This window comes from Rattus norvegicus, chromosome 5 (genome assembly GCF_036323735.1).
Source record: "Rattus norvegicus strain BN/NHsdMcwi chromosome 5, GRCr8, whole genome shotgun sequence".
NCBI classification, from domain to species: Eukaryota; Metazoa; Chordata; class Mammalia; order Rodentia; family Muridae; genus Rattus; species Rattus norvegicus.
In genome coordinates, this window is record NC_086023.1 from 171,910,775 (window position 1) to 171,938,509 (window position 27,735).

Sequence of the window (27,735 nt, forward strand, 5' to 3'; positions counted from 1 at the left end):
GCTGGGACCAGAAATATTTATGACACTGGCGATGCCATCAAGGGACTCTGACTTGGTCGAGGAACTGTGAGGCTATGGAAACACATAGGTGGCACAGTTGAGAATGCAGTGACAGGTGTACCCAGGGGACCTGGCTATGTAGCACCATGGAAACCAGCAGAAATGTTGCCCTGACCCCAATAACCGGTCAAGGCGCTTAGGCTCCACAGAGACTCATTTTCCTAGCTTGGTGGACTTCAGAGCAGACACCCGGAGACCCACAGGCCCAGGACAGGTTCTTTCCAAGAGGAACCACAATCTGCTATAGAAGACACTGAACTTGGTCACATGAGGACGAGACTGCTTACACTTCATCTTGCCCTCATGCTCTAGGCCGCAACGGGAAGACTGAACTTAGAAGAGTAGGCTGAAACACCCGGAGTGGAATGGACAGTCTGAATGGAGAAGGGTCGTGGAGGTTGTGGAAAGATGTGGGATGTTCACAAACTAAAGTAGGGTCTCCATGATCATTTCCTCTGGGACCTGAGAGCCTCACTTTGCCTCTATGAGCCTCAGTTTTGTTTTCCTGTTAAAAGGTTCCTCTGCCTGAGTAGCTGCTGTAGACAGAGCCCTCTAGTGGTGGCCGGGCCATTGTAGCTTAGAAACCGTGCCACAGTTGAGACTACTGTGCCAGGAAGATTTCCTTACCCACTGAGGGACTTTGCTCCACTAAACAACAGGGACCAGTCTGGCACTCCTCCCACTTGTGGTAGAGCTAGGCTTTGATGATTAGGACTAACTAAAGGTCAGAAGTGAGGGCAAGGATATGCAAGAGAGGATTCAAGCTGGGAAGGACCTTCCGGAAGTCTGTGGAAAGTCCTTTTGGAGTTTTGCAGGGGTAGGATAACTTCAGAGGACAGGGTTTGACTGGAGGAACTTACCGGCAGTGTTCTGGATGCTTTGGTGTAAGATGTGGACACCTCAGAGGTTTGAAGTGGTCAGTGTTCCCCTTTCAAACCCCCATGCTAACTAGGGGCACGAGCATTAGAGAATGCTCTAATCACTAATATCAGTTTAGAGTAGTCATTCCTGGAAACTGTCCTGTCACAGCCAACTCCTTTGTGCCTCTCATGCCTGACAGACTCCAGGCCTTTGTAGGGAAGTGGGGGCTTTGGCTGTAAACAGTGTTCCACAAAGTGTCTGAAAGTCCAGAAGATAGGTCTTGGGCAGGATAAGGACAAACTCCCGCTCTGCACCAGAATAGTAATGGGGTAAGGTGGGGCCTTCCAGAGTTCCATGGGCATCCAAGACCTTTCCTAGGGATTCCATAGAACAGTGGGTGGGTCCTAGTGCTAGACTGCAGAGGTCAAGAAGGCCATGGAGTTTTAGGAGGTTCCTACAGAATGAGTAACAGAGAGCCACAAACGGGGACCCAGGGTTTGGTGGGCTGCCCCAGAGAAGGAAAAAGAGATCAGGGGAGTTTTTCCCTTCCTGAAGAACTCATTCCCATTCTGCCTGCTCCCCTCTCCTTCCTCTAAGGACAATCAAGGAGCAAAGAGAGAAGTGGGGACAGAAGAGCTTGGGGCACCCATATGGGATCGGTTTCTGGAGGTCGCATTTGTCACAAAGTAGCTTTTATAGGTCCTGGAGAGGGCATGGCAAAGCGCAAGGCCACTGGATGCTTGTGGCTGCTAGGAGCCTCGATGGCTCGTGCTCCTCTGTTCCTCCTCTCGCTCTTCCTCGGTTGGCCCCAGGGAGGGTTCCCGGGCTGCGTCCCTGCTGCCTTCCGGGAGCCCAGAACAAACAGAGGTCTCAGACTCCTCTATGGAGACACCGCCCGAGTCAGACAGCCGCGATTTGCGGGAGGCGCAAATGGGAGCTGTTCTGGAAGACATCGACTTGCGTGCCGCAGGCCGGTCTGCGATAGTGACACGTGTTGAGGTAAGCGAAGAGGATGAGATTTCGCAGGTGGACCGGGCATGGTTAGAGTTAGCATAAGGCAAGCGGATAGGTGGGCGTGAGCTCCCCAAGCGCGGCCACAAGTCTGTAGTCTCGCCATTGTAAAGGAGCACAAAGCGACGCTGTGACTGCAGAGGCAGCATCTTCTGACTGTGCAAACTCTTTTGGCAGGTCTCAAGCGCCAGGTCTGTGGGAAGGCAGGGGAGCGACAAGGTGAATGGTGAGAGGGCAATTTGGAGGTAGCAACCTCTCAGCATGTCTGGAAACAAGGGAGGAGGAGAGGGGTTCATGAGGGATTGGATGTAGATGGGTGAAGTGACAGAAGTATGAGCAGAGGGTTTGGCTGCTATGCAGATTATGGAGTGCTGGAAAGCCAGACTTGAGTCTGAACTTGGAGGCAAATAGGATGGGGTACCCAGAACTGGGGAAAAGTATATGGGAAATTGTGGTGTGGGACTGCCCAGAGCTCACCCAAGGTCTCCATAACCACTCCAGGAATCACCTCCTTCAGGACTTCACAATTGGTATGTAGGGCAGGGTTGGAGTTCATCTCCAGCAGCCACACCTGTGGCAGACAGTGGTCAGCCTCATTCTCTACCCACCTACTGTCCAGTTGGCCGTTAAGAAGGTGGGGACTCTGGTCCCGATTAAGCCATGGGATTCTGGGCGGATTGTATCTTTCCATGGTTTTGTTCCCCTCGTTTGCTCAAGGAATTAAGACTGATCTTGAGAGCTGCTCAGTTCCAGTAGGAGACCAGCTTCACACATACATCCAAATCTAGGGCTGAGTCCACCCACTGGGTACCCTTATGTGCTCAACGCACAGAAGGGCCCTACCTCCGTACACCTGCCTACCAGACCTCCTCTTCCCAAGACAGCACCTTGAAGTTTTCATCAATCAGGAAATCACAGCCAATGAGGTCAAAGTAACCCAGCTTGCACTCCAGCTTGGACTTGACAGCCAGGAAGCAGTGGGACATGATCTGCTGCATCCGCTTCTGTGGGTGAAGTAGGGAGGTTTCCTGCTGTCACCTGTTGGCCCAGATGAAATCTCCTAGGCCTGAACAGTCAGTCACACCTTTTTCTTGCACCCTCACCCTCACCTGCACAGCTGAAACTGCCCACACTTCAACAGAGTCACAGACCCACAGTCAGAAACTCATTCAACAAAATCATGGAGCTTCTACTGTGAGGTAAGTACTAGGAGATACAAAAGTGAAGGAAATTAGAACTTGCAGGAGGAGAGACAGACAACTAGAGCGCACACCCTGGTCAGGGATGGAGAACATTATAGCATTTCAAGTTGTCCTAGTTAGATTCATTCCAGGAAAAAATACATCTCGCTATCAGAAATAGCAGAGCACGTCTACCTTACAAATTATTTGTTTTCTTAAGTTTTGGGGTTCTTTGAAAGACTCCTTTTGAAAACACCAAAGGAGAGTTGAGAATGATGTCTCACCAAACAGGAAATATCAATGAAGAGATGCAGATTACAGAAGCCATTAAAATGATCAGCGGGTAAAGGCGCCTGATGCCGTCAGTTTGATCACAAAACAGTTTGACTCCCACATGTTGTCCTCTGACCTCTACAAATGTGCATGGTGTGTACTCAGGGCATAAGCACCCCCTACTCCATTTTTTTTAAAAACACGATTAAAAATGTAAAGCGATATAAAGTATAAAGGGGAATAGACTAGAATACCTGGAGTAAAAAATTACGGTGACTACAATTCTTAAAAAAGAAAAGAAAAAGAAAAGAAAGAAAAAAGAAATATCACAGATCGTGGAGCTTAAGAGACAGCTCCGTGGTTGTGTGCTGAGTGCTTGCTTTGCTCTTCCAGAGGACCTGTGTTCAATTCCAAGCACATACATCACGGCATCCGTAACTCCAGTCCTGACATCCTTATCTGCGCCCTCTGTGGGCACCAGGCATGCATTTAGTATACAGACATACATATACGCAAAACATCCATACATAAAACAATATTTTTTAAAATCACAGAACTGGGCATAGTAGCACATGCCTGTAATCCCAGACTGAGCAAACCAGAGCAGAAGGATGACACGATTCTTTGCTATTTCTGGCTTGCCTGATCACTAGAGGGGTCCATAAATTCAAGTGTTTTGAAAGCGACTCAATTGAAATTGTCTAGTACAAAGAAACTAAAAAGTAATGGAAAAAAATTAAGCTTCAGAAGCCTGGAGATGGGAACTAATCTAGCAAATACTATATCTATTGAGAACCCCAGGAGGAAAGGAAGGGAACTGCCTTGTAGGAAATGGCAGGAAGGTTCCTAAATTTGATCTCTAAATTTAAATTGTGTAATGAAGCCCAAGCAGAATAAATTCTAGGCTTGTTATATCATAAGAAAACTTTCAAAACAAGAGAGGGCTTGGAAGATAGCCAGTCAGCAAAGTACATGGTATACAGGCATGAGGGCCTGAGTTCAGTCCTGAGAACCCACGTAAGCTAGTGTGATGACTCTTTATCTGTAATCCTTATGCAGGGAAGGCAGAGACAAACATATATCTGAGGTTCGATGCCTTATCTAATCAGAAAACTTCAAACCAATGAGTATGACTCTGTCTTAAAAAAGGATGACTGACACCGAGGAACATTTGACCTCTGGCCTCCGTCATTGTACACATATGCCCACGCACATGAGGAACACACGCACATACAAAATCATAAAGAGGAAAGAATGTTAAAATCAGTGAGAAGCAATCCATCACATAAAAAGGATACCCAATAAGATTAATAGTTGATTTCTCGGGGTTGGGGATTTAGCTCAGTGGTAGAGCGCTTGCCTAGGAAGCGCAAGGCCCTGGGTTCGGTCCCCAGCTCCGGAAAAAAAAAAAAAAAAAAAAAAAAGAACCAAAAAAAAAAAAAAGTTGATTTCTCATCACAAATTGCGAGGCAACGAAATGTCATTTTCAAAGCGCTGAAAGAAAGAACTACAACCAAGAATTCTATCTCCAGGGGTTGGGGATTTAGCTCAGTGGTAGAGCGCTTGCCTAGGAAGTGCAAGGCCCTGGGTTCGGTCCCCAGCTCCGAAAAAAAGAACCAAAAAAAAAAAAAAAAGAATTCTATCTCCAGAGGCTGACAAAAAAGGAAGCTTAATTGGAAAAGTGCCAGCCGTACAAACACAGATTGAGCTCGCTCCCCTAGAACCAATATAAAAAGTCAGGCATGACAGTTGAATGCTTATAACCCTAGTCTCTGATGGTGGTGGCAGTGGTGGTAAGACAGGCAGATAGATCTCTGAAGCTTATGGTCTAGCCATTTTAGCTTAATTGATGACCTTCAGGTTCAGTAAGAGACCCTGTCTCAAAAAATAAAGACATATGACATCGACTAAAGGCCTCCATATTATATGTGCTTCACATAGATACACAGCGTGCACGTGCACATGTGCACATACACACACACACACACACACACACACACACACACACACACACAAATTGAACAGGGCTGATAAGATGGCTAAGTAAATAAAGATGCTTGTTGTGGGAGCCTGGTGACCTGACTTTGATCCTAAAACCCATATTAAAGTACAGTAGCAGAATGGACTATGAAGTTGTCCTCTGATCTCCACATGTCCACTGTGACATAAGCACCTTAGCTTCAGTCTCCTCTCTCTGTCTCTGTCTCTGTCTCTGTCTCTGTCTCTGTCTCTCTCTCATACACACACACACACACACACACACACACACACACACACAGAGTATTTAAAGGGGACTAACAAAATGACTTAGTGGGTAAAGACACTTGCCACACAAGCCTTATGATGTCTTAAGACTCAGTCTAGTAGCCTTGACTAGCCTAGAACTTGCTATGTAGACCAGGCTAGCCTCCAACTCATAAGACATCTGCTCGCCTCTGCCTCCTAAGTGCTAGGATTAAAGACATATGCCACCACACTCAGTGTTAAATACATTTTTTACATCCTTTTGGGGGAGGTATGGAGGGTTACAGCACACAAGTAGAGGTCAAAGGACAACTTGTAGAACTATCCTTCCACCATATGGGTCCTGGAATGAAACTCAGGTTGTTGGGTTTGACATCAAGCACCCCTGAGTACTACCTAAGCTACCTTACCAACCCTTACTTTAAATATTATTGTGTTTACATAATGCATATGAGCGCAGGCATACATATGTCATGGTTAGAATGTTGAGGTCAGAAAGCAACACCTGAGTACAACTCTATGAAGGTGTTCTATGTTCTATACATATCCACTTTCTCTGAAAACAAAACACTAGACTCCACAGACCTTTATGGGCCTTCTATTGAACAGTGAGTTATGTGATCTTTTCAAATGCATAAGAAGGTGTGTGTGTGTGTGCATGTGGGCCTGCCCGTGTGGTGTGTGTGGTACATGCATGTGAGTATGCAGAAGTGCACAGTTGTGCATATTCCTCCAGAGAGCACATCGAGACCTAGGGTGTCTTCTTTTATCACTCTTATTGCCTCGAGACAGTTTCTCAGTGAACTATAATCTCTCTTTCAGCTTTCAGCTAGGCTGGTTAGACAGCAAGATCTTAGGGTCTACCTGTCACCACTCTTCAGGTATGCAAAGCACACATCTTACTTTTTTTTTTTTTTTTTTTTTTTTTGGTTCTTTTTTTCGGAGCTGGGGACCGAACCCAGGGCCTTGCGCTTCCTAGGCAAACGCTCTACCACTGAGCTAAATCCCCACCCCCACATCTTACTTTTTATATGGATGTTGGATACTTAAACTCATGCCCTTAACTACAGAGCCATCTTCTCAGCCTCATGAGAACATTTTTAAGATACAGCACATATTGGGATTAAAAGTTTTCATCAATTTGTTTTTTTGTGTAGTGGGTTCTTGTGCATGCTAGGTGAATGCTCTACTCCAGAGCATAATCTTAGCACAATTTGATTTGTTTGAACCAGAATCTCAAAGAGACCAGAAAATCTTTGAACTCTCTGTGTAGATGGTGACTTTGAGTTACTGATACTCCTGTTTCTACCTCACAAATGGCAGGGTTACCAATTTTGTTACTCTACCTGACTCCTTGCTTTCTCTTTCTCAACTTCCCTTTTTTCCTCCTCCTTCTGCTACTGCTCCTCCTCCCCCTCCTCCCCTCCCCTTTCCCTCCTCCTCTTTTTCTAACTCTTCCTCTTTTTCTTCTCTCTCCTCTCCTCTTCTCCCCCATGACCTGGTAGATCTCATCATGTAACTATTATTGGCCCAGAATGCTACAGACAAGACTGGTTTCAAACTCTGAGATCTGCTGGCCTCTGCCTCCCAAATGTTCTGATTAAAGATATGCCCAGCATAGTAAAACAAATTTAAGGGAATACTGTAAGTGTATGTAGACTAAACATGTTGTATAATCAAGGAGAACTGGAAAAATCCCTAGGAAAAGTTAATAAGTAAATAGAAAAAAATCTAACAGCAAACAAGAATAGAAAATCTTAGTAGACAGCAATCAAATGAGGTTGAGAGGGGCAGAAAGACACAGTGACAAACCTTCCCACAAAGGGAAGTTCAGGCTGCTTTCACAAAGTGTGTCAATTATTGTTTTTGTTTTTCTCACTGTAACAAATACCTGAGAAAACTGCTTTCAAAGAGGAAAGACTTTTGTTTTATAGTTTCTGAGGTTCCCATCTACAATCTCTCACATTTGAGCAGGGCTGATTATCACAGGAGATAAGGCGGTACACCCTGCTCAGACTCCAAACCTCTTAGACTGTGACGCCAGAATAAACCTTTTTTACAAATAGACTGATTATTTCAGATATTTTATATATAAAAGGGGTATGATACATTTTTATATCAAAATCAGATAAAACACTAAAGAAAAGCCATAGGTCAGGATTACTTATGTGCATCAACACAAAAACACTTAAATATACAATAAAATCAAACTTTGAAGTACAGTTGAATTATTATAGACTACCACCACCTGGAATTTATCCCAGAATGTAAGAGTAGTGAAAACTGATCAATGCAATACTCATGAATAGAATGAAGGAAAAATAGCACATGACCGTCTTAATCAGTATAGGAACAGCATTTTACATTACTCAGCATCCTACCCTTAAAAATGCTTAGCAAACTAGGGAGAGAAGGGAATTTGTGAGCCTTCCCCTCACATCAGGAGAAATACAAGAATGTCTACTTTTGCCCCTTCAACTTGATATAGAAAATTACACCTGGAAAAATTAGGCATGGCTTCAGTTCAACCACACATGCTCCAGGGACTCATAAAAAGCCACATGCCTAGCCCAGCCCATAGGCAATATGCACACAAAACACAACTTAAAGTTAGACTGACCGTGAAGGTGGTGAAGACCCAATCTCTGGGGAGGCCCTTGGACTTCCTAAATTTGTCATTGATGTATCGGTTGAGGTGCTCCATGCTCCACACGGTGCTGTCTTTCAGCAGCATGTACAGGGGACTCTTCTTCTGCATGAACTACAGCACAAGCAGAGCACAAGTCACCCTCTGTAGGTATCCCTCAGAAAGCAACACCTGAGTACAACTCTATGAAGGTGTTCTATGTTCTATACATATCCACTTTCTCTGAAAACAAAACACTAGACTCCACAGACCTTCTCCTTCTCTGATCCTCTCCAGAACACCATTCCCATGTCCCATGAGAACTGCCTATGAGACCCTTGTGCATACACCTTTATGCCTTGAAACTTCCCAGTCAGCAAATCCCCACAAACCCTGAACGAGGAATCCTTGTTCCAGGTTCTCCCATTAATTAGGCCTTTGATCAGCACAATAATGGCAGCTGACTTGGGGATTTAGGCTCTAAGGTACTTCTGCATCTGTTGGGGCAAAAGGAAGTAGCTACTTCCACACGTAGGCAGGGAGTCTATAACTAGATCCTTCCTTCCTCTGTGTTCCCAAACAATGTAAGTCTTTCTCTGAGATCATCCACACCTATAGGAAAAGGACTTCTCCTACAAGGGGTTCTTACCTGATTGGTCAAATGACCACTGAGGTCACTGGAATGAGGGTTATACAGGCTGAGGGTGAGGCGGGCATAGCCATGGCCAAAAAAGACCATGTAGGGCATGGCGCAGGCAATGAGCATGTAGGAGCGCACATCAAACTTCTTCCCATCTAGCAGCAGCGGGTTCTGGACATATCTAGGGGGTACCACAGGGGCACCTGGGGCTGAGTTGTTTGGCCGGTTGGCCTAGATCTGTCATCCCCACAAGGACCATTTCCTCATTGCCTCCCACCTGTCCCAGTCATGACCACTGGCCGAACATTGTTAGAGGACTTTGAACTGTTCAAAGGAATTAAGAAGAGGACATCATGACCAAATCTTTACCCACTCAAAGTGTCTGGTGCAGCTCTTACTAGGAAGCTTATGGGAGTAGATTGGGCCCCTGTGGAAGGGAGGAGGAAGGCTGACATTGGACCTGTGAATAGTGAATGGCTTTGGTGATGGGAGAGGGTGACATAGGAAACCACGTCTTCAAGACTAAAGGTAGGGAGAGCATGCTTGGAAGGGCTCTATGGAAGGGGAAAACGGTAGCAGATAGCAGTTGTGGCCAGAGAAAGGGTCCATGTTGGTAGAGGACAAGGCTCTATTGGGACCTTTCTAAGTGTGAGGTAAGTTTTCCCTCCCAGTCCCATGTGAAACTAAGGATCTGGACCCCACTGTAGGCGGATGAGTCATTGGTCAGCTCTGTGTTGCAGATAGGCTGTGGCTGGCTGGCTGGCTGGACTGAAGAATAGGAAAGACAGCTGCAGGGAAGAGGACAAAGGGGCCAAACCCTCCTTGGCTAACCCTCCCCTGGAGCCTCTGTTTAGAGGGCAGTCTTGCCTGCTACCCCAGATAATGTGACACCCCACCCCACCCCACCCCTGCACAGGTCTGGATGTCGGCTGCTCCAGGCAGGTTGGTTGGGTGTTGGTTAGGAGGTACTGCAGCCTGCTATGGCCAAGGGTTGCTCTGCAGCACTACTGACAACTATCAGCAGTATTCACAGGCAACAGCCAGTCTGGGTTATCCCTGCTGAGACCCAAGTCCTTCCTGGCATCCATGCCCACACCTCTGCACCACTCGCGCCTGGGGTGCACGGAAGGGCATCTTGCGGTAGATGGGGTCATCCTCAATGCTCTGGGTCTTGGCCTGCAGGGCAGCAGCCTCCTCTTGGCTCCTGATCAGAAAGATGCCCTTTCCCTGGTTGGAGGCTGTAGGCTTGCAGATCCACATCTGGGTTTCTGCAGGGAGTAACCCCGGAGCCTGTGGCTCTGAGTACTCCTTGCCCCTCCCATCCCTCACCCTGCCCTGGCCCTGACCTTCTCTTTCATTACCCTTTCCCCTCAGCCCTGAACCACACCAAACAGCCAAGCTGAATCCAACCCTGATCCTACCCTGAGTTCACTGTCTGATTACCCTGACTACCCAGGTCAGAAGACTATATCGTCTCACCTTGATCATACCCATGATCCTTCCACAGCCCTGTCCCTGTCACACTCCTACCTCTAACTAAGGCCACAATCCTCTTTCTCCCACTCCTCAACACCAGATACCACTAGGATCCCAAGCCCTGGCTTCATTTTTCCTCTCAAGAACTGTTCTTTTCCCTGGTCTGGCCCTGCCCCACCCTGCTAGGGTCCAGACCTAATCTTGTCTGCCCTTCTAGTGTGCCTGGCCCTACCCAGGGGACTCTCACCATCAAACAGAGTGAAGAAAGCCTGTCTCTCATCCCTGATGTCCAGCCGATAGGTCTCTGGGAAAAACTCATCCATTTTCAGGACCCTTGGAAGAGCAAGGAGGTAAAACATGAAAAGGATTGTCCTCTAGTCTCAGATATGGCTGGTGTTCTGGTAGTTTGACCTGTAGGCTAGCTGGAAGGGGTATTTATTGTTGTGTCTGCCAGCCTTCTCAGCTATTTCTTTTGTAAGGCCTATGCTCACAATATACCCTTGTAGAACACTTTTGTGTGTCTCATACTTGCAGCCTCTCCAGCACCAGCCAACCTTCTAGCTACCAAACCCACCGTGGTTCCTCTGTCCTGTCCCCCTGCTCTCTCTCTCCCCCTCCCAATTGTCCTCTTCTATGTTGGTTGGTTCTCAGAGCCAAGACAGTGCCTCCCAGCTGTCTACTTCTGTGGGCCAAGGCACCCTTCTCAAATCTGCATCCCAAAGGGACATAAATCCTGGTCTGAGTACCTACCTCTAGCACGTTTGGAGATGTGGGTGAGATGTACAAAATGAAAGTACAGATTGGGGGTTGGGGATTTGGCTCAGTGGTAGAGCGCTTGCCTAGAAAGCGCAAGGCCCTGGGTTCAGTCCCCAGCTCCGAAAAAAAGAAAAAAGAAGAAAAAAAAAAAAAAAAGAAAGTACAGATGGGCATAGAGGTAGGTGGGCAGATGGATGCCTTAGAAAAATGGCTCTGAAGGGTTGGGGATTTAGCTCAGTGGTAGAGCCCTTGCCTAGGAAGCGCAAGGCCCTGGGTTCGGTCCCCAGCTCCGGAAAAAAAGAACCAAAAAAAAAAAAAAAAAAAAGAAAATGGCTCTGAGTTGCTGGTGCAAGTGAGTAGGAAGTGGACACACAGATATCAAGATGGTGTTGTGAATGTCCATGATGTAAAAGCTACCTCAAAGGGCAGTTGATTGGATGAGTAGCTAGATGTGGGCAAGTAATCAGTGAACCAACGAGTGGTTCAGCTTGGCTAAATGGTAGAGGAATTTGGATGAAGAAAGAAAGAACAAAATGATGGATAAGTGAGGGTTAGGGGAGCAATGGATGACTCCTGGGGGATGACTAGGGGTGGGACAAATACTGGGGGATATCCATGGGTGGCTGTTGTAGGCGTAGAGTAGATATCTGAGTTGGGAATGGTGGGCACGGGCTGGAGGAGACGCAGACTGGAAGATCAGCGGGGAGAGAAGTAGACCACATGAAGAGAGTGCTCAGGTCTAGTAATTGATCCACATCCTGGGTAGGATAGTGAATGCCGAGGAGCTACAGAGGGAGTGGTGAGTTTGTGGAGTGGGGAAAATAGTCCTAAGAGACAGATAGATGTGGAAGTGGGTGTGCCTCTGGGGCTGGGCAGAGTGGGCTCACTTGGCCTGGGTACTGGGCATTAGCCTGGCTTTGCTCAAAGTGCGTGCATGCTCCCGCAGAGCACTGAGCAACCCGATCTTGGTAGTAAGCAGCTTGTTGTTGGGAAGCTGGAACAGCAACTGCTGGCCTGGTGAGATAAAAGGGGATATGCGGATGACACCTTAAGGCTGTGCCACATCCCCTCCCCTCAGGGATGTCCCCTACCTTCCCGGAAGCTGCAGTAGTTGTCCCTGCACTTGATCTCACACCACTTTAGCTTGTAGTCCTCACAGCGACTGTCCTGAGTGCGTTGCCAGCCCTTGCTCTCACAGTAGTTGCTGATTCTGCAGGGTAGAAGGCAGCAGTAACTGGGGGGACTTAGGGTTCCCTGAAGAAGGCATGGCAGAAATGACTGCCTACAGCAACATCTTTTTTTTTTTTTTAAAGATTTATCTATTTATTATATATGACTACACTGTAGCTGTTTTCAGACATACCAGGAGAGGGCATCAGATCTCATTACAGATGGTTGTGAGCCACCATGTGGTTGCTGGGAATTGAACTCAAGACCTCTGGAAGAGCAGTCAGTGCTCTTAACTGCTGAGCCATCTCTCCAGCTCCCCTACAGCAACATCTTGGGCCAGATCCAAGACAGGGGTGAGAATCCAGACCAGACTACCCAAACTCCACTCACATTGACGCTCCATTGGTGCCTCCGATGTAGAAGAAAGGGCCCTGACCAGGATTGGGATGCCTGTCTCCTTCCATCAGGAGCCCATTCAGGGAAGTCACCGGGAGCCTGGCAGCTTCTTCTTCCCCTAGGTTGTCTGTGGGTAGGTGGGATGATCAGAGGCCCTGGGGTTTCTGACTCAGTAGGGTTTTCCTGCCCCTCCCAGCTGCCAGAAGCCCCACCTGCATCTTGTTCCAGCTGACTTAGCTCAGGCCGGAGCCCTTCCTCGACACTGCTCCCCATCCGTTTCTCATGGGTCCAGCCTGGAGACCAGTGGTGTCAGGTGGGGAAAGGGCAGGTACCCATTCAATCTGCCTGAGCCCAGCCAATGCCAGCAGCTGCTGGGAACTAACCCGGCCCCTCTGGACTTTTCTTCAGCCCAACACAGACCTGACCAGGAGGCCTGAGGGTCATTACACCCAAGAAAGGAGACATCATCAGCCTTAAGTCGGGCAGAGCCCACGTGTCGTGTGGAGACTACATTGGGAGTGAAGAGGGTGGCCCCACCTGCACCCTCCTTACCAGTAGGAAAGGCTCCATGCAGGGAGTGGGCTAGAGTGTGAGACAGGAGCCCATACAAACATGATGTGGGGATGTCTCCAGAGGGCAGGGGTCACAATGTCTATGATGACATCATGGGTGACTCAAGAGTCTATGGTCAACCAGGAGAGATGAGAAACTGCACTAAATGGGTTTGAGGTAGTGAGTGCCCACTGTGATGGCACGGACAGGTAAAGCTTGCAGATTCTTGAGCATAGTGTCCCTAGTATGTGGACCCTTGTTAACTTCTCTCAGAGCCTGCTTGGTTGGCTGGCTGGGCCTGGTCTAGTATGAGCCTAATCTCTTTCCTCTGAGATGCATTCCCTGGAGGCCCTGACTTGAGAGTATGTGTAACCAGTCCCAGAGCCCCTCTGTATTCACCTGGCACCTTAGTGTGGGATTGATGGGTCCTGGACCGTTTGGGTCTCTTGAAGCTGACATGGGTCCGAGGGGGTTGAACCCGGTAGTGGATGAATCTTGGACGGTTGCGCGTTGCAGGCATAAGGGCACCAGGACGTGGAGCCCTTGAGGCAGATGTAGTCCCTACACCCCTTCGGGGTCTTCGAGCAGCCCGATGTCCCAGCCCTTGGATGGGACAGACCGCTGCACCCACCCTTCTTGGGCAAGAAAGCCTCCCTGTATCCTGGGTTGTAGCTTCTGTTTGTGCCTCACTTCCATTTCTGCGATGGCCGTGAGGCCTTCTGGCCGGTGGGTGTAAGGGCATCTTTGCATCCCGCCTCTGCCTAGTGAGTTTTCTTCGGCCAAGACTGTCCTGGCCTCGATGAGTGTGGCCTCTGTGTCTGCTGCAAAGAGGTTGCCCATCAGCCTTGCTGCTGGTAGGGTGTGTATCTGCACACTTGAAGGTCAAAGAGGCTCCAAGCCCCAAAGGTCCTATCAGTTTATGGCTACCTAAGTGCTCATAACACAACCTGTCTACCATCAACTCTTCGTCCCTTAGCACCCCTGCTCCAGATACTGTCCTTTTCCTCTATTTAACATCTTTGAAACATTTTAGGGCATTTTAAATTAATTCCTAGTCAAAAGTTCGTGCCTCACATCAAGGAAATAAACCCAAGTTGTTGGGTGGGGTGAGTGAAGAGAAGGCAGCGTGACTGAGAAGGGAAAGAAAGGTTGAGGCCTTTGGACAGGAGCAGGTCAGCTCTGAGGAGGAAGGCAGGTCTGTGGATCGACTGACAGCAAAGAAAGGCCAAATAACAGCAACCATTGGAGAGTCAAGCCATTCAGGCATTACGTATGTCTAGCAGTTCTGCATTCTGCCCCCACCAAATCAACAGGAAAAGAAAAAAAAATCCAAAAAGTTCTGTAGGATGGAGAGAAATCCTGGAACGAGAAACTCAGACCTCTGTAGAGGACAGGCTGCAAAAATGGAAGAATCCAGGAGTGCCTGGAGGCTGATTGGAGCTTTAGAACTGGGCAGGAGTGTAGGTGTGTGTGTGTGTGTGTGTGTGTGTGTGTGTGTGTGTGTGTGTGAGAGAGAGAGAGAGAGAGAGAGAGAGAGAGAGAGATTTCTGCTGATCATTCTCTTAGCTTCCCATTCTTGTTATTTTAACACTGAATTCAGCTATGAATAACTATTTCTTGTCATTCATATTTACTAAAACTAGGCTAGGTGTGGTGACACAAGCCTGTAATCCCAGCACTTGGGAGGCAGAAAACAGGAGATTGACGAAAGTTTGAAGCTAGCCTAGGCTACGTAGAGAGGCCCTGTGAAACAAAGATCATAGCAAGGGCTCATGATGTAGGTCAGTTGATACAGCACTGCACAGCATATATGAAACCCAAGATCTGACTCCCTGAACCACATGAAACAGTAATGTGCTGCACAGTTACAAACCCCGTACTTGAGGAGGATCAGAAAGTCATGGTCATCTTTCACCACCTAAGTTGACAACCAGCTTGAGCTTCATGAAACCCTCCCTCAAAAATTATCTAGAAAGCATGTTTCAGGGTCTCTCTGAGGACAAGACCCAGGATCCAGAAAGGAAGTCTTACAGTAAAATAAACAATTTTACCTGTTCAGATATAAAGACTGGCAGGAAATCACACCCCGGTACGAGCAGGAGATGCGTTTAAACCTGAAGAAGATGGCCGAGAAAATGACCACGTCAGTGGTCTGCTCAAGTTTTCTCCAGACACACACACACGTTTGACAACACAGGGCTCTGAGAAGGTGCTGACATTTTTTTTTTTGAAGGGCTGGTGCCTCCCAAGCAGCGCTCACTGTCTGGGGATGCGTTCTCTGTGGATCTCAGGTGGCCCTTCTGGGGGGTCAGTTCTGGGGGAGACAGACATGGCTCTAGGCAAAAAGCTTCTTCTAAGGAATCCCAACCCTCCCCAAAATTTGAGTTGCCCACGTGGACCAATCCCACCCCTCCCCCAAACACGCCTTTCTTGGCCAAAACACTGGGGTTTGGAGAGTGGCCTTAGCAGAAGGCTTAGCTCAGCCAAGCTGCCCAGTCCTCTCTCCTGTTTATCTACTACCAGAAAGGGTCAAAAAATAAGGCTCAGGAGAGCAAGGACTCAGCCTCAGTCCTAGTCAGGACCCTCAGCTGGTAACCAGCAAGTCTCTCTTACCTGCTCTGCAAGGTCTTAGGAATCCTTTGCTGGGATACAACAGTGGTGACCTGACAACCGTCTCCAGGCAACTATTACTAGGGAACTATGATTCAGCAGCTGCCCAAAGGTAAACAAGAGTTTTAGGTGGATGGTGAAAGGGGCCATTGTGTGAGCTGAGGGGCAGCCTTACAGAAGTTGGGCAAAGCAAGTGGTGGAGAATGGGGGTCAAATTGATCTGAGGAGGCTGACGGGATGCTGTGGCTGAGTAAGGGTCTTGTATACACCCCCACCCCATCTGAATCTGGGGCATAGCCCACTTCCTCCATCCTTCCATGAACTCTTCCAAGATGATTTTTGAGTATTCACAGGGACTTCCTTAATCCAGACCTAAAGATCTAGGATCTGACACCAAGCACGGCTCAAAGTGGGTTTGATGCCAATTTGTAGTTTCCTGTTGGGGAAACTTGGGACCTGGTGTGACTCCTTGCTTCTGACCTCGAGTTTCCAGCCACATGGACTCCACATCCCTGTCATCTTTCAGGGCCTTGTAAGCATCACAAGACCTTGACAGGGACTACACGGTGCTTCCGAAACTCAGGACCATATCATGAGTCCTGGAGTCCATGACCGTGCCTTTTCAAAAATAGAGATCTGTACAGGTGTGGCTGAGTTAGGATCTTAGGTGCAGTCATCTTGCATCAACCAGGTGTACTCTAAACCCAGTGACTGATGACCTCAGAGGGGAGCAGAGATAAGAGTATGTGGCTGTAAGACACAGGACCTGTGAACTATGAGGACATATGAGGACTCCCACCAAGGGCCTTGGGGGAATATCTTGGAAATTCTGGAAAACAACTGTTGTTTTCAGCTACCTTCTAAATCTCCCCACCTTCAGGTTCTTTTGTGGTTCTGCCCATCTTAAGGGGCTCTTGAATCCCCTTAGAAACTGGGCATACCCAGTCACTCATGTGGCTCTTCCCTTGAGGTCTCTTCCCTACTCTAAGCTGCCAGTGTGGGAGCTTGTGCTCGGCTGGTCTAGAAGAGCACCATCTCTCAGCTGTGCCCAGAGTCCTAATGGGATAGGGTGCCCCAAGGCTGTCACTCTCTATTTGTGGGACTGCTTACCGTCATTGATCTGCCCTTCCTATGCTGTGCTGGGGTCAGTCCAGTGCTGGTTTAAGAGACCTCTCTGCTCTAGACTAGTAGTACAGTGGGACTGCAGGTAGGATGGGGCATATAGCACTTTTACTAAGCCCGGGACTGAGTTATGTGGGGCTTATAGCCTCCAGGCCTGGACAGGCAGCACACCCCACCCTGGAGAGGCTCTGGACAAGTAGCCAGCAGTCTCTGATCCTGGGTATGCAGGGTATTTTTACTTCATACTCCAGGAACTGGAGATGTAGCTCAGGGGTGGAGTGATTGCTTTTACATTCATAATACCCTGGACTTGGGGTTGGGGATTTAGCTCAGTGGTTGAGCGCTTGCCTAGCAAGCGCAAGGCCCTGAGTTCGGTCCCCAGCTCCGGGGGAAAAAAAAAAAAAGAAGAAGAAGAAAAAAATAATAATACCCTGGACTTGGTTCCTGCACAAAACACCCCATTCTCACTCCAATGCTGACACTTGGCTGAGATTGGAGCCCCCATTTTCATGGATTACTTGTCCTTGGTATGTCCTAGAGTACATATTACATACCAGAGTCGGTTTGTGTGGTGACTGACTAGGTAGAATAAGCCCTATGTCTCTCTTTCATAGGTTCTTTTTTTTTTTCTGGTGGGAGCGCAGATCACTGTAATCCCCGTGTTCTCAGTTTGATCCTTTGCAAAGCTGCTTGTTAATGTTTTGTATGGTCAAAAATGAGGTGATCAAAGTACAGTTTCACAAATCACACAATTTATTGCCTTACAGAGATTTTTTTTTTTTTGGCCTGTATTTTATTTACAATGCTTCAAGAGATGACAATAAGGAGACCACCTATTACAGAGTGCACAATGGGCAGACAAGTCCCTCAGCCATGTAGATAGAACTTCCAATGCAGGATTCAGTCACTCATTTAGGGCATAGCAGGTTTCAGTGGGAGGCAAAGTCCAGTTTCCCTATAATGGCTCTTTGGAGGGAATGGCCTGACCAGGACTAAGAAACCTGCCAGAGCATGTTGGATTCCGTCAAGAGAGGAGTGGGTGAGGTAGGGTGCTGGACTCAGGCTGTATTGACCAACTTGAGGTTTGCAGGAGTCTAGGCACTGAAGCAAACGGCCTACACATGGAGTCTAAGAGGTTCATTTCTATTTCTTACCACAGCAAATGACATAAGGGTGGGGAGTGTCATTCTAGAGTGACAGTTTTAGAAACAGTCTTTTGAAAATTCTCAGGGACACGGGGGTGGGCGGTCTTTAAGGTTGGGCTATTCAACATCCAGAGTTAGATTGAAGGATGGCTCTCTGATCCTGAGAGCCAGGGGTGGGCTGCATAGAGAGAGCTCATGAGCAGGCTGACAATACAGAGGAACGCAGCCTTCTGCTTATTCCTGGGTATGAGCCACTATCTGGTCTGGCACCTTAGCAGTACCCCTGTCCCTGAAACCCATATACCTATTTTCCACCCTGGGTTTGGGCACAGTAGTTAGAACCATTTTTATTCCCCTTGGGTCCCATGACCTGAGAATTTCAGAGAGCAGACTGAGGACCAAGGTTTTAGATCTTCCCTGGTCCCATACCAATGTTGATAGCTCAGGGGCTATAGAATATGCAGGTGACAGGTGACTACAGCTTGAGGTCCCTCTGTGTGGAGTCCAGTGGACTATGGGGGGCAATAGCACTGTGACAGCCCCACCGACTAGTCCTGAAAAGGACAGATACAGGGGCCTCAATCTGCTATAGCTATGACAGAAAATTATCACAGCGTCAGAAGAAGGCAATCAGGTCCAGGGGGAGCTGTAGATTTAAACTGTGGTCTGTTTGGATAGGGGGCTTGGTGGCCCCAGCCCTGGACAGTTATGATAAATGGACTAAGGCCTTGTCTCTACCCATTGTCCATGAGGTGGTGAGGATGTCGTCTCCGGCGGCGATAAGGCCATGGATGGACGGCATTACCAGACAGTATTAGACAGATACATCCAGATCTAACCATGTCTGGTAAGACATCCATCAGCAGGCAGTGCATTGTACAAGGGGCTCCCCATCTGGGCAGTTAATCCTGATTTGATACCTGTAGAAGGAAGGCAGGGGTTGGCTTCCTGCCTGCTCTGGTCCAAGGACCCCTTGGGGTTCGCCCTTCTAGGACCTGGGGCTACTCTAAGGACTTTCTTTCCTACCAGGCCCCAGCTCAGCTGCCTGTTCCTCAAGTGTGAAGTCTGTGGGTGCAACAGGAAAGTCTTCTGCTCACTCTTATTTGGCAAACGCTTGACAGCCCCTCTTTGGCTTTCTGAATGGCTGTCAGCTTAATGAGTAACATTAAAGCCAGGAACAGACTCTTTCCCCAGGAAGAGCCATCTAGGCTGATGGTGGGTGGGGCTCCCTGGCCCTGTACTCTGGCTTCAAGTAAAGAAAGATAAGAAGTAATCTCGGAGTCTGGTTTGGGGCAAAGTTCCTATTCTGGGACAGCCATTGGGAAGTAATGGAGATTCCTTATCCTTAATTAGGAAACAGCTGATGACATCACAATCCCGTGTACCAGGCTCAGGTCCCTGAACCCACCCTTGCCCAATGGTCCCGTAGGCACTGACAATAACAGTCCTTATGCTAACTGTTATCCACCACGTCTCCTTACCTAGCCCAGCATCCTCACTAACCCTGGCAGTCTCTCTAGAAATCGAGGAACCCCCAAATCTAGCCAGCAGGGGAGTTGGCAAAGATGGGCATTGCTGCTCTGGGAATGAGTGACAAACTGCCTCTACCCAGTACCCCTGGCATGGGGAAACCATCCCTTTCCCCAACATGAAGTAATAGACAAGGGTTCCCACCTTGGACAAAGTCCAGCCCCAACTGGCTGCTGAGCTGTAGAGCTGAGATAGGTCCTCTGCATGCCCAGCTCATCCACGGCCTTGGCCTATCTGGAGTCCAGGAGCTAAGACAAGTGTGTATCATCAGCCTGTCTTCGGCGAGTGTTGGGTCACCTTTGAACATCGTTACCAGACAGTGTTAGAGTCAAGCCAAGAAATCCAGCACTGTCCGGTAAGATGCCCACAGAGGCCCAGGTATGCTTTGGTAGGAAGACACAGAGCAGGATATGTGGTTTCCACCCTCAGGGGGGCCCAGTGGAGACCTGATGCCATGAACAGCCAGAGACTGTATATGCGTTGGAATAAGCCAGCAGAGAGGTTGACCCTGACTCATACTGTCTGCTTTGTTCAAAGCAAGGGGACTGTGGCACACTGGCTCAGTGCACATGTGGGAGGTGCTGTTGGCCTCTAGGTCAGTACTCACTTGATGCAGGAAGGTATCCCAGGCTTGAGTAGCCCAACTATAGGGGTCAGTTAGTACACAGCTCCTAGATCTGGGTGAGGCAGTTTTTGGCATGAGGCCCTCAGAGCCCAGGCTGAGACTTAGCCCTTTAGAGCCTTTGTCTCAGCTCCACCCAGCCCACACCTGCTAGGTGTGGTGGCAGCACCTGCCTGGGTGTTGTAGGCAGGACCCAGGTTCCTGAGTGTCCTAATCCCAAGGATATTGGGAGGGGGCACCCCCAGGACAATGGGAGGAACCCCTCATCCCAGAATATAGAGAGGCTCTCAGAGGTGTATGGTTTGGGGGAGCTCTCCCTAAATTCCCCCATCCCCTCCATCCTCAAGGTTAACTTTCTGCCCCCATAGCCCTACCTTGGATAGGGTAGGTGAGGTGTGGAACTGGAGCCCCTGGAGGCTGGGATCAGGAGGCGGCTCCATTGCTGCGTGCAGGGCTCCGCCGTCATCATTACCAGGCAGTATTAGAGATCAGACACTATCCAATGCTGCCCAGTAAGATGGCCACGGCTGCCCAAGTTGGATATGGAGGCCGCCTAGCAGGGAGTTGAAGATGACTAGATTCCACGGGCAAGGCCCAGATGTCTAAGTGTCCTAATCTCCAGAGCACTGCAGAAGGTGGGCACCCTCAGGATAACAGCAGGAAGCCCTTCATTCTGGAGGGCAGACCCTACAGCACCTGTCATCTCCAAAGACAGGCAGTGGGGAGCTCAACAGCTTGAAGTAAAATCGAGTTCTCTTTTGGAAATTAGATGGGAAATAATTAGGATGAGGGTCTCATGGGCACTGAGGCCTCTCTATGAGGCCCAGAGGAAGGGCTTAGCCCCCATGGCCATAGATAAGCTCCCCTGTCCAGCCAAACCTGGCCTGCAGTGGATGAGCTTAGGGCCCATCTGAGAACTCTGGAGGATCAAACAGTCCTTCCCAGAGGCTGACAGGCAAAGAGCTGGGAGGCAGGCTATGTTGAGTTCCATGCAACCAGGATTGGGTCGTGATAGGCCCTCCATCTAAGTATATTCACTACGGAATAGACTAGACATCAGGCCCAGTGCCATTAGGGTCCACAGTGTATTTAAGGTTGATGAGACTCACCCAATGGGCCTCTGTCTCCAGGATACTGCTCAAGTCTGCTTTCCTGCCCATCCTCCCCTTTTGCCTTTTTGGGGACCCAAGAAGGATACTGGGATGAAGGACCAGGTAGTGGGATTTATCGTCTGATGGTTTGGGAACTGACACTTCAAGCATATGGGAACAGCAGCCCCCAACAGAAGTACAATAATCACATGCGCAAAGACCTGCAGTGCCAAGCCACATCTGCATACGGGTGTTTGGAACAAGAGTACTCTTTGATCCTGGTGTTGCTAAGGACAAAGCCTATAGTTCCCACACAGAGATAAGAAACTGAACACCTGCCCCAGGGATACATGGGACTGAAAGAGACTCAGTCTGTGCTTCTGCTCATCCCATCTCTGTCTTCACACAAGTATTTCTTCTCGTATTTTTCTGGTAACTACCGAAGAGGCAACACAGGTGGCTCAAGCCCTGGCTTCATTTCCTTGGATCACAACAAAGGTCTCACTGCATCCAGGCAGCCGCTGGTTTTCCAACCTCTCTCCTCAAAGCCAACATTTCTCAGAGGACCTGATCTGAGCACAGGCCTAGATGGGGATGACACTCTATAGGAGCCTAGGGTTTTAGACATTGTCTTGACTCTTTGTCTATCCCTCACAAGCATATCCCTATGCTCTCAAAAACCTGACAGATACACTCCCCTTTCTGTGAGCTTTTTTTTTTTTTAAAGATTTATTTATTGTATATAAGTACACTGTAGCTGTCTTCAGATGCACCAGAAAAGGGCATCAGATCCCATTACAGATGGTTGTGAGCCACCATGTGGTTGCTGGGAATTGAACTCAGGACCTCTGGAAGAGCAGTCGGTGCTCTTAACCGCTGAGCCATCTCTCCAGCCCATCTGTGAGCTTTTTTAGCTCTATCCTACCAGACCCATAAAAATCAGTGCTTCAAAAAGGACTTTTTGGTTTTTTTTCTTTTTGAGCTTTGGCAAACTAAGGCTTCTATTTGAGAACTAAGTGGCATTTCAGTTATCCTTGTGACTTCAGAGCCACAAACAGAACTGGATGAGGGTTAGCACCAAAGATGTTGCCTTTCCCCCTTCTGGTTGTGTCGAAGATACAAAGAAGACAGAGCCTGGTGTCCCTGTGTCCTTGACTACTCAGAGAGAGCACTTCTTAGAGAACATGGAAGGCTAGGGGACCCCGCCAAATACAAAGCTGGCCAGGCTGTAAGTCAAAAGATCAGACCACCCTCTGTACGTTGAACCCTGTTCTTACCTAGTAGGCTGAGAGATACAGGGGCAGGTAGGTGCCCAGACATGAGTTGGGAATGGGTGTCTTGGTATCAAATCACTGCTGAGTATGGGGGAGACCATGCTTTATCCACACAGGGGTAAGGGAGAGTCAAGAACACGACAGAATTGCAGCCATAGGTCAAGAAATGAAAAGAAAAAAACAGATTCTATTTGGAGCCTGTGTGGTTGGCGCCCATCTGGTCAGCCGTACCTCGAAAGTGAGGTTCAGGTCGTGGTCCCCCACAGCTAGTTAATTATGAGCATCTACTAGGCTTAGTTTAGGAAAACCGAGGAATGGATCCAGAAGCCTAGGGCCCCCAAGGCTCTTCTGCAGCAAGCACCCTCCCCCTTTCCAGAGTGCCTTGATCCTCCTCACCTGCAAATACAGAGAAGGTTGGGGATTTGTGGCAGAGGAATGCAATCCCAGTGTGAAAAAGTGAGTCGCTGGTTAACTTGCCCAACGGGCCTTAATCAATGGTGAAGCCAGAGAACAAAGCTCTGAAATTCAACCTCTCCTACAGCAGATCAGCCAAACTTAGATGCCAGCGGCTGCGGGGGGCGGGGGCAGGAAAGACTTGTCTTGTCTCCACTCAGGCTACTTCTTAGCGTCTGTTGGAACTACGTGTCTTCAAGGCAAAGCCGCCATTTCATCCACACAGCGGTCAGCATTGTCCCTCAGCCCTTCGGTTGTATAGCAAACCCTCCAGGTTCACTGCCTCTCTGAGTACCAGCCTCTGGCGACTGGGGAACTCCCTTAGGCCATTTTACCTGATCCTAAACACTATGAACGTCCTGACAAATCGATTTTGCAAATAAAATATTTGCAAATTACCGAGATGTCTGGAAATTAACAATGGACTATATCCATATTTTACGACTCATTTGCATTTCCATAAATGCAAAGCATTTTGCTTAACTCAACAACCGGCCAATTGGTACAACATTTTTATCTAGGTTACCAGAAACACAAAACAAACCTGAACTACTTTTCCGGATGCTCAGCCTAAAAAAGGCTTGAAAAGTCACCACACATTAATCAAAACACTTCACTCTTACGTCCTATGGATTTTGTTCAAGAACAATCAAACAACATACTCTAGGTTATGCCCAAAGAAACTAACCCTACTTCCCTTCAATGCTATCAGCTCCTAAGTTTAAACTCAAGAGTTAGCCATCTGGGTACGAACTCAAGGCTGAGCATGCCTGGACGACATAGCACAGGCTACATGTTCCTCAAACCAGACATTTACATAGCTGGCTGTTCGTGGCTGCTGTGCTATTTGGCATGTAAAGGGGGGAAAAATCTTTTAAATGGACTTTGGCCCTGATCTGGAGTAATGGTTTGAGGAACCTACTCTGTCTTCTCCAGTGTGATCCCGGCTTTGTTAACACCTCAGAAAAGAACAGTGAGAAAAAGCCAGAGTGCCAGACTGACCTATTCTGATTTCACACTGTCACCAACCTAAAGGTCTCAGGCAACCTCCGACCACAGGTCACTCTGAGTCCCGGCTGCTGGCAAAAGCAAGCCCTTCCCAGCACAGAAACCCACCAACGGAGATGAGGTCTTCATGCCCGCCAGCCGCACCCTTCCCCGCACCCACCTCTGAGGCGGCAGCCTACCTCCGTGGAAAAAGTGTCTCAGGAACAGCAGTGGCTGCTTTAAGAAAGAACTTTCCAGAAGGCTGTATTTCCGGGAATGGCGGGAGTCTGTTTCTCCTCTCCAGGTGTTTGAACCCACCCGGTCTAAAGATGCAGCCTGTGGACCCCTGGAGGCTCCCAAGCCTAGCCCAAGATGGCTTCACATCTGAATCCCAGCTGTAGCACAGTTGAAGAAGCCGCTTTCTTCTTTGGAAAGGAAGACCTGCTCTGCTCTGCTTCACCACAGCTCACTAGACAGAGGCTGATCTGCAATCGCAACTTTGTCACCACCATTCGTCCTACTCCATGTCAAACACACAGGGGCCCTCCAGCCTCTCCTTACAGAGTGGTATTCTCAGGCCTGTCTGGCCTCCCTCCTGCCTGCCCCTACCTGCCCCAACAGGTTCCTGACAGGATCCTCCAGTGCTGTGCAGAGCTGCAAGCTGCTCCACCCCCAGTATTGAGGCAGCACTGTGCCTGTGTCTAGAACCCACTAGGTGGGGTGTAAACTAAGGTTTATAAAGGATATGGAGAAACTTGGGCATCCATCACCCCCATATACCTGTCAGCAGTGGTGGATAGGGCTGGACGACCAGCTTTGGCATCAACCCAAACTTTCCCTCAGCCAGGATTCAGCCTCAGGCGCTGTAGCTGGGGAATCACAGGAAAGAATGACTGTCTCCCCTCCAGGTGAGTCTCAGACACAAAGAAAACTAAGGTGCACAGTGAACTGGCACAGGTCAACAACTCGGGGACAATGAGGAGGAAAGAAACTGCTCTCAGCCAGGAAGGGGAAGGACAGTGTGGCCTGGGCTCGCCTTACATGTAGCTACTCACCCCGCCCAATGCAGGTGTCTGTTGCCTGCCAGCCAATCTCTGCTCCTGGCCCCCAACAGGTGTGTCCCCCGGGGGCTCTGATAGGCTAAGAGGGAGGCAGCTCTGGTGACGCAGGCAAGGGGGCGGTAGGCCCACACATTCCTGCCCCCACCTTGCCCGCCAAGCCCAGGTTGAACAAAAACCAAGGTAGGGAGGCCCCTGTGGGACATGGTGCATGGGCAGCTAATCACCTAGGCCCAGGCCACGGGAGCAGCTGTAGGCAGCAGCTCCTTTCAAGATCCAGGAGCGGTGCAGGCTGTTTTAGAAGGGGAAAGGTGGGGTCATATATTGTATATATGCATCAGACCTCTCAGGCCCAAGCCCACAGCTGTGGCTGCTGCCTCTGACTGGATCTCAGCATCTACTACTGACCAGAGCTTGAAGAAACTGCATTCTCCTAGCCCCTCTTGATGAGCAGGTTGCCTTAGACCTCCACAGACACATACTGGGGTCATAGGTATTACTGAGGCCTTTTTTAAAGTAGGACTGGCCTGGCATAAAGCTTACTACAGCCCTAAGAACCCTAATTTGGATAGACATTGACTATAGAGTTCTTAGTCTAAAGCAAGGCATAATGGTGTTTGCCTTTAACCTCAGCACTCCAGGTGGATCCCTGGGTTCAAGACCAGCCTGATCTACAAAGCAAGTTTCAGGAGCTAGGGCTACACAGAGTAAACCATGTCTAAAAAAGCAAAACAACAACAACAAACGACCCAGTAACAATCAGACTAGTGGTGCAAGGTTTCTTGTTAGGGCTTGGAAGGACATATGGTCTCTGGTTCTGGGGCTGGGAGGGTTTGGCCCTAGAGTAGTCTAGGGATGAAACCACTGAGTCCCTTTCTAAGCGTTCCCCATGACTCCACCAGACATGTTTGTTTCTTAGGCTCCCAGGGGAAGGACCTATAATGAAACGACAAACGACCCCAGCAATTAGCCAAACCAGCAGAAAGATCCCAGGAGGCCCAACTATTTTCCATAACAAACTCAACAGCTCTGCTGGAAACTCCTAATTATGAAAAACCTGTCTCCTGAGCCCTAGTGCTTGGTATTCCTCTATGCCTAGGAGTAGAGGGAGCATGTAAGACCTGCTGTCTCTGTCCTGTGTACAATCTTGAGGTGCAAACTTTCTTCCAGGGGTAATGTGGCCAGGGAAGATAGTAGCCTAAATCAGGTAGTAGTTGCCAGCACCAAAAAAGTTGGCATTAGGGCATTGCCTTTCAGTTGACTAGTCACTCATAGTGAGGGTTCTCAAGTCTACTGCCTGCCCTAGACACTCTAGTTCACGCCCCATTTGAGCTCAGCCTCCCTGAACCAAAGGGTCATGCTGGAGGTAAAGGGTGTCACAGCTTGGTCTACATTCCTCTCCCTTCGTAGAAAAGCTGATCATACAACCTAACTAAGTTCTGACTTCCTGAAACCCACATCCTCAGGCTATCTCTTCTCAGTTATCAGGACTCTCAACTCACCCTCATGCTCACTCAGAGTACCTGTGTTTGGGGAACAAGAACAGGGTCAATATACTCCTGGATACTGGTCACCTCAGTTCTGGGAAGGCTGAAGCATTCCCTCTGACCCCAAGTCTAAGGATGTTTGCCAATAGGCACAGGAACAAGAGAGCTGTTTCTAGCTAACTTCCTGGCTTACAGTTACCTGTCCTGGCTTAGTAGGACTCTCAGTCATTTAAGACTGGCCTGGGGTTGGGGATTTAGCTCAGCGGTAAAGCGCTTGCCTAGCGAGCACAAGGCCCTGGGTTCAGTCCCCAGCTCCGAAGGAAAAAAAAAAAAAAAAGACTGGCCTGGTGAGGTGGGCTAAGGTTGTCGATACTCCTCAGGGATCAGGGAAGCCACTATCCACAGAACCCTAGGATATAGGGGATGGGACAGACAGGACTGTTAGGTAGAGATCCTCAGACCTATTCTACATAGCTTAGTTTTGATGTCTGTAACTATCCGCAAAGTACCAAGGAGCTGGGGCTAGAGAAGAGGTGCAGCATAATAGCCATAAGGGATACTTGATATACAGGTCAAGGTCAAGGGCACAGTGTGACTGGGACTAGTTCTAGCCTCTGGTAGGAAGAATAGGGTCTTCAGACCTGCGGTTTTCATGCATGGATGATCTTGACAGCAGAGGCACTCCTTGTTGTGATGGAGGGGACTCTTCCCCAGGGACTTTTGGCAGGAACGTAGCAGCCTGTGGAGGGCTCTGTCTCCCTGTCCTCTGCATCTCTGATGCACTTATGTCCAGCCATTCCTTTGTCTACACATTTCTGATGCAGGGGATGCTATACCACCCAGTTTCAGTGAAAGAGTACAAATACTGACTGCATCTGTACCCAGAGGCCTCACCTGTGTCTGTGGACACAGTCCTGAGCCCCATTTTATAATGGACCCAGCTCTAAAAGCTCTCATCTCTGCTCAGATGCTCCAGTTAAAGTCTATTTGGGACATTTCTGTGGTATGTCCCGAGGGAGCCTAACAGCCCTGAGCTATATGATACATCTCCCTTTGTCTCGAGTTGGCACAGGATAGGTTAGCACCCTAAATGTCACACGAACACAGATA

At 48.7% G+C, this 27,735-nt stretch overlaps 1 protein-coding gene, 1 long non-coding RNA gene and 4 other non-coding genes across 14 annotated transcripts; 1 reads left to right on the plus strand and 5 right to left on the minus strand.

The window, feature by feature from the left end:
* Positions 1-1,596: 1,596 nt before the first annotated feature.
* Positions 1,597-26,959, minus strand: Ttll10 (tubulin tyrosine ligase like 10). Of its 9 annotated transcripts, none has more exons than XM_063287512.1 (15): positions 15,860-15,885; positions 15,464-15,560; positions 15,298-15,360; positions 13,646-14,067; positions 12,907-12,987; positions 12,689-12,821; positions 12,220-12,338; positions 12,016-12,142; positions 10,620-10,705; positions 9,993-10,164; positions 8,906-8,933; positions 8,251-8,391; positions 2,820-2,936; positions 2,410-2,503; positions 1,597-2,125 (listed from the first exon to the last, which is right to left on the minus strand). In XM_063287512.1, coding segments are annotated over exons 2-15 (2,040 nt in total). In that variant the 5' UTR covers positions 15,466-15,560; positions 15,860-15,885; the 3' UTR covers positions 1,597-1,670. The 9 variants fall into 9 exon arrangements, with proteins under 9 accessions (XP_063143582.1, XP_063143579.1, XP_063143580.1 ...); XM_063287509.1 differs by having other exon boundaries at positions 8,906-9,077; XM_063287510.1 differs by having other exon boundaries at positions 8,906-9,077; positions 13,646-14,064; positions 15,464-26,959.
* LOC106182250 (uncharacterized) lies at positions 17,714-25,079 on the minus strand. The gene is made up of 2 exons (NR_132445.1): positions 24,861-25,079; positions 17,714-19,043 (listed from the first exon to the last, which is right to left on the minus strand). It is a non-coding gene; the product is annotated as an uncharacterized LOC106182250 (long non-coding RNA).
* Positions 18,908-18,992, minus strand: Mir429 (microRNA 429). Its single transcript, NR_031949.1, has one exon. It is a non-coding gene; the product is annotated as a microRNA 429 (primary transcript).
* Positions 19,930-20,049, plus strand: Mir3548 (microRNA 3548). The gene has a single exon (NR_037324.1). It is a non-coding gene; the product is annotated as a microRNA 3548 (primary transcript).
* On the minus strand, positions 19,943-20,031 carry Mir200a (microRNA 200a). Its single transcript, NR_031916.1, has one exon. It is a non-coding gene; the product is annotated as a microRNA 200a (primary transcript).
* On the minus strand, positions 20,721-20,815 carry Mir200b (microRNA 200b). Its single transcript, NR_031917.1, has one exon. It is a non-coding gene; the product is annotated as a microRNA 200b (primary transcript).
* Positions 26,960-27,735: the final 776 nt, after the last annotated feature.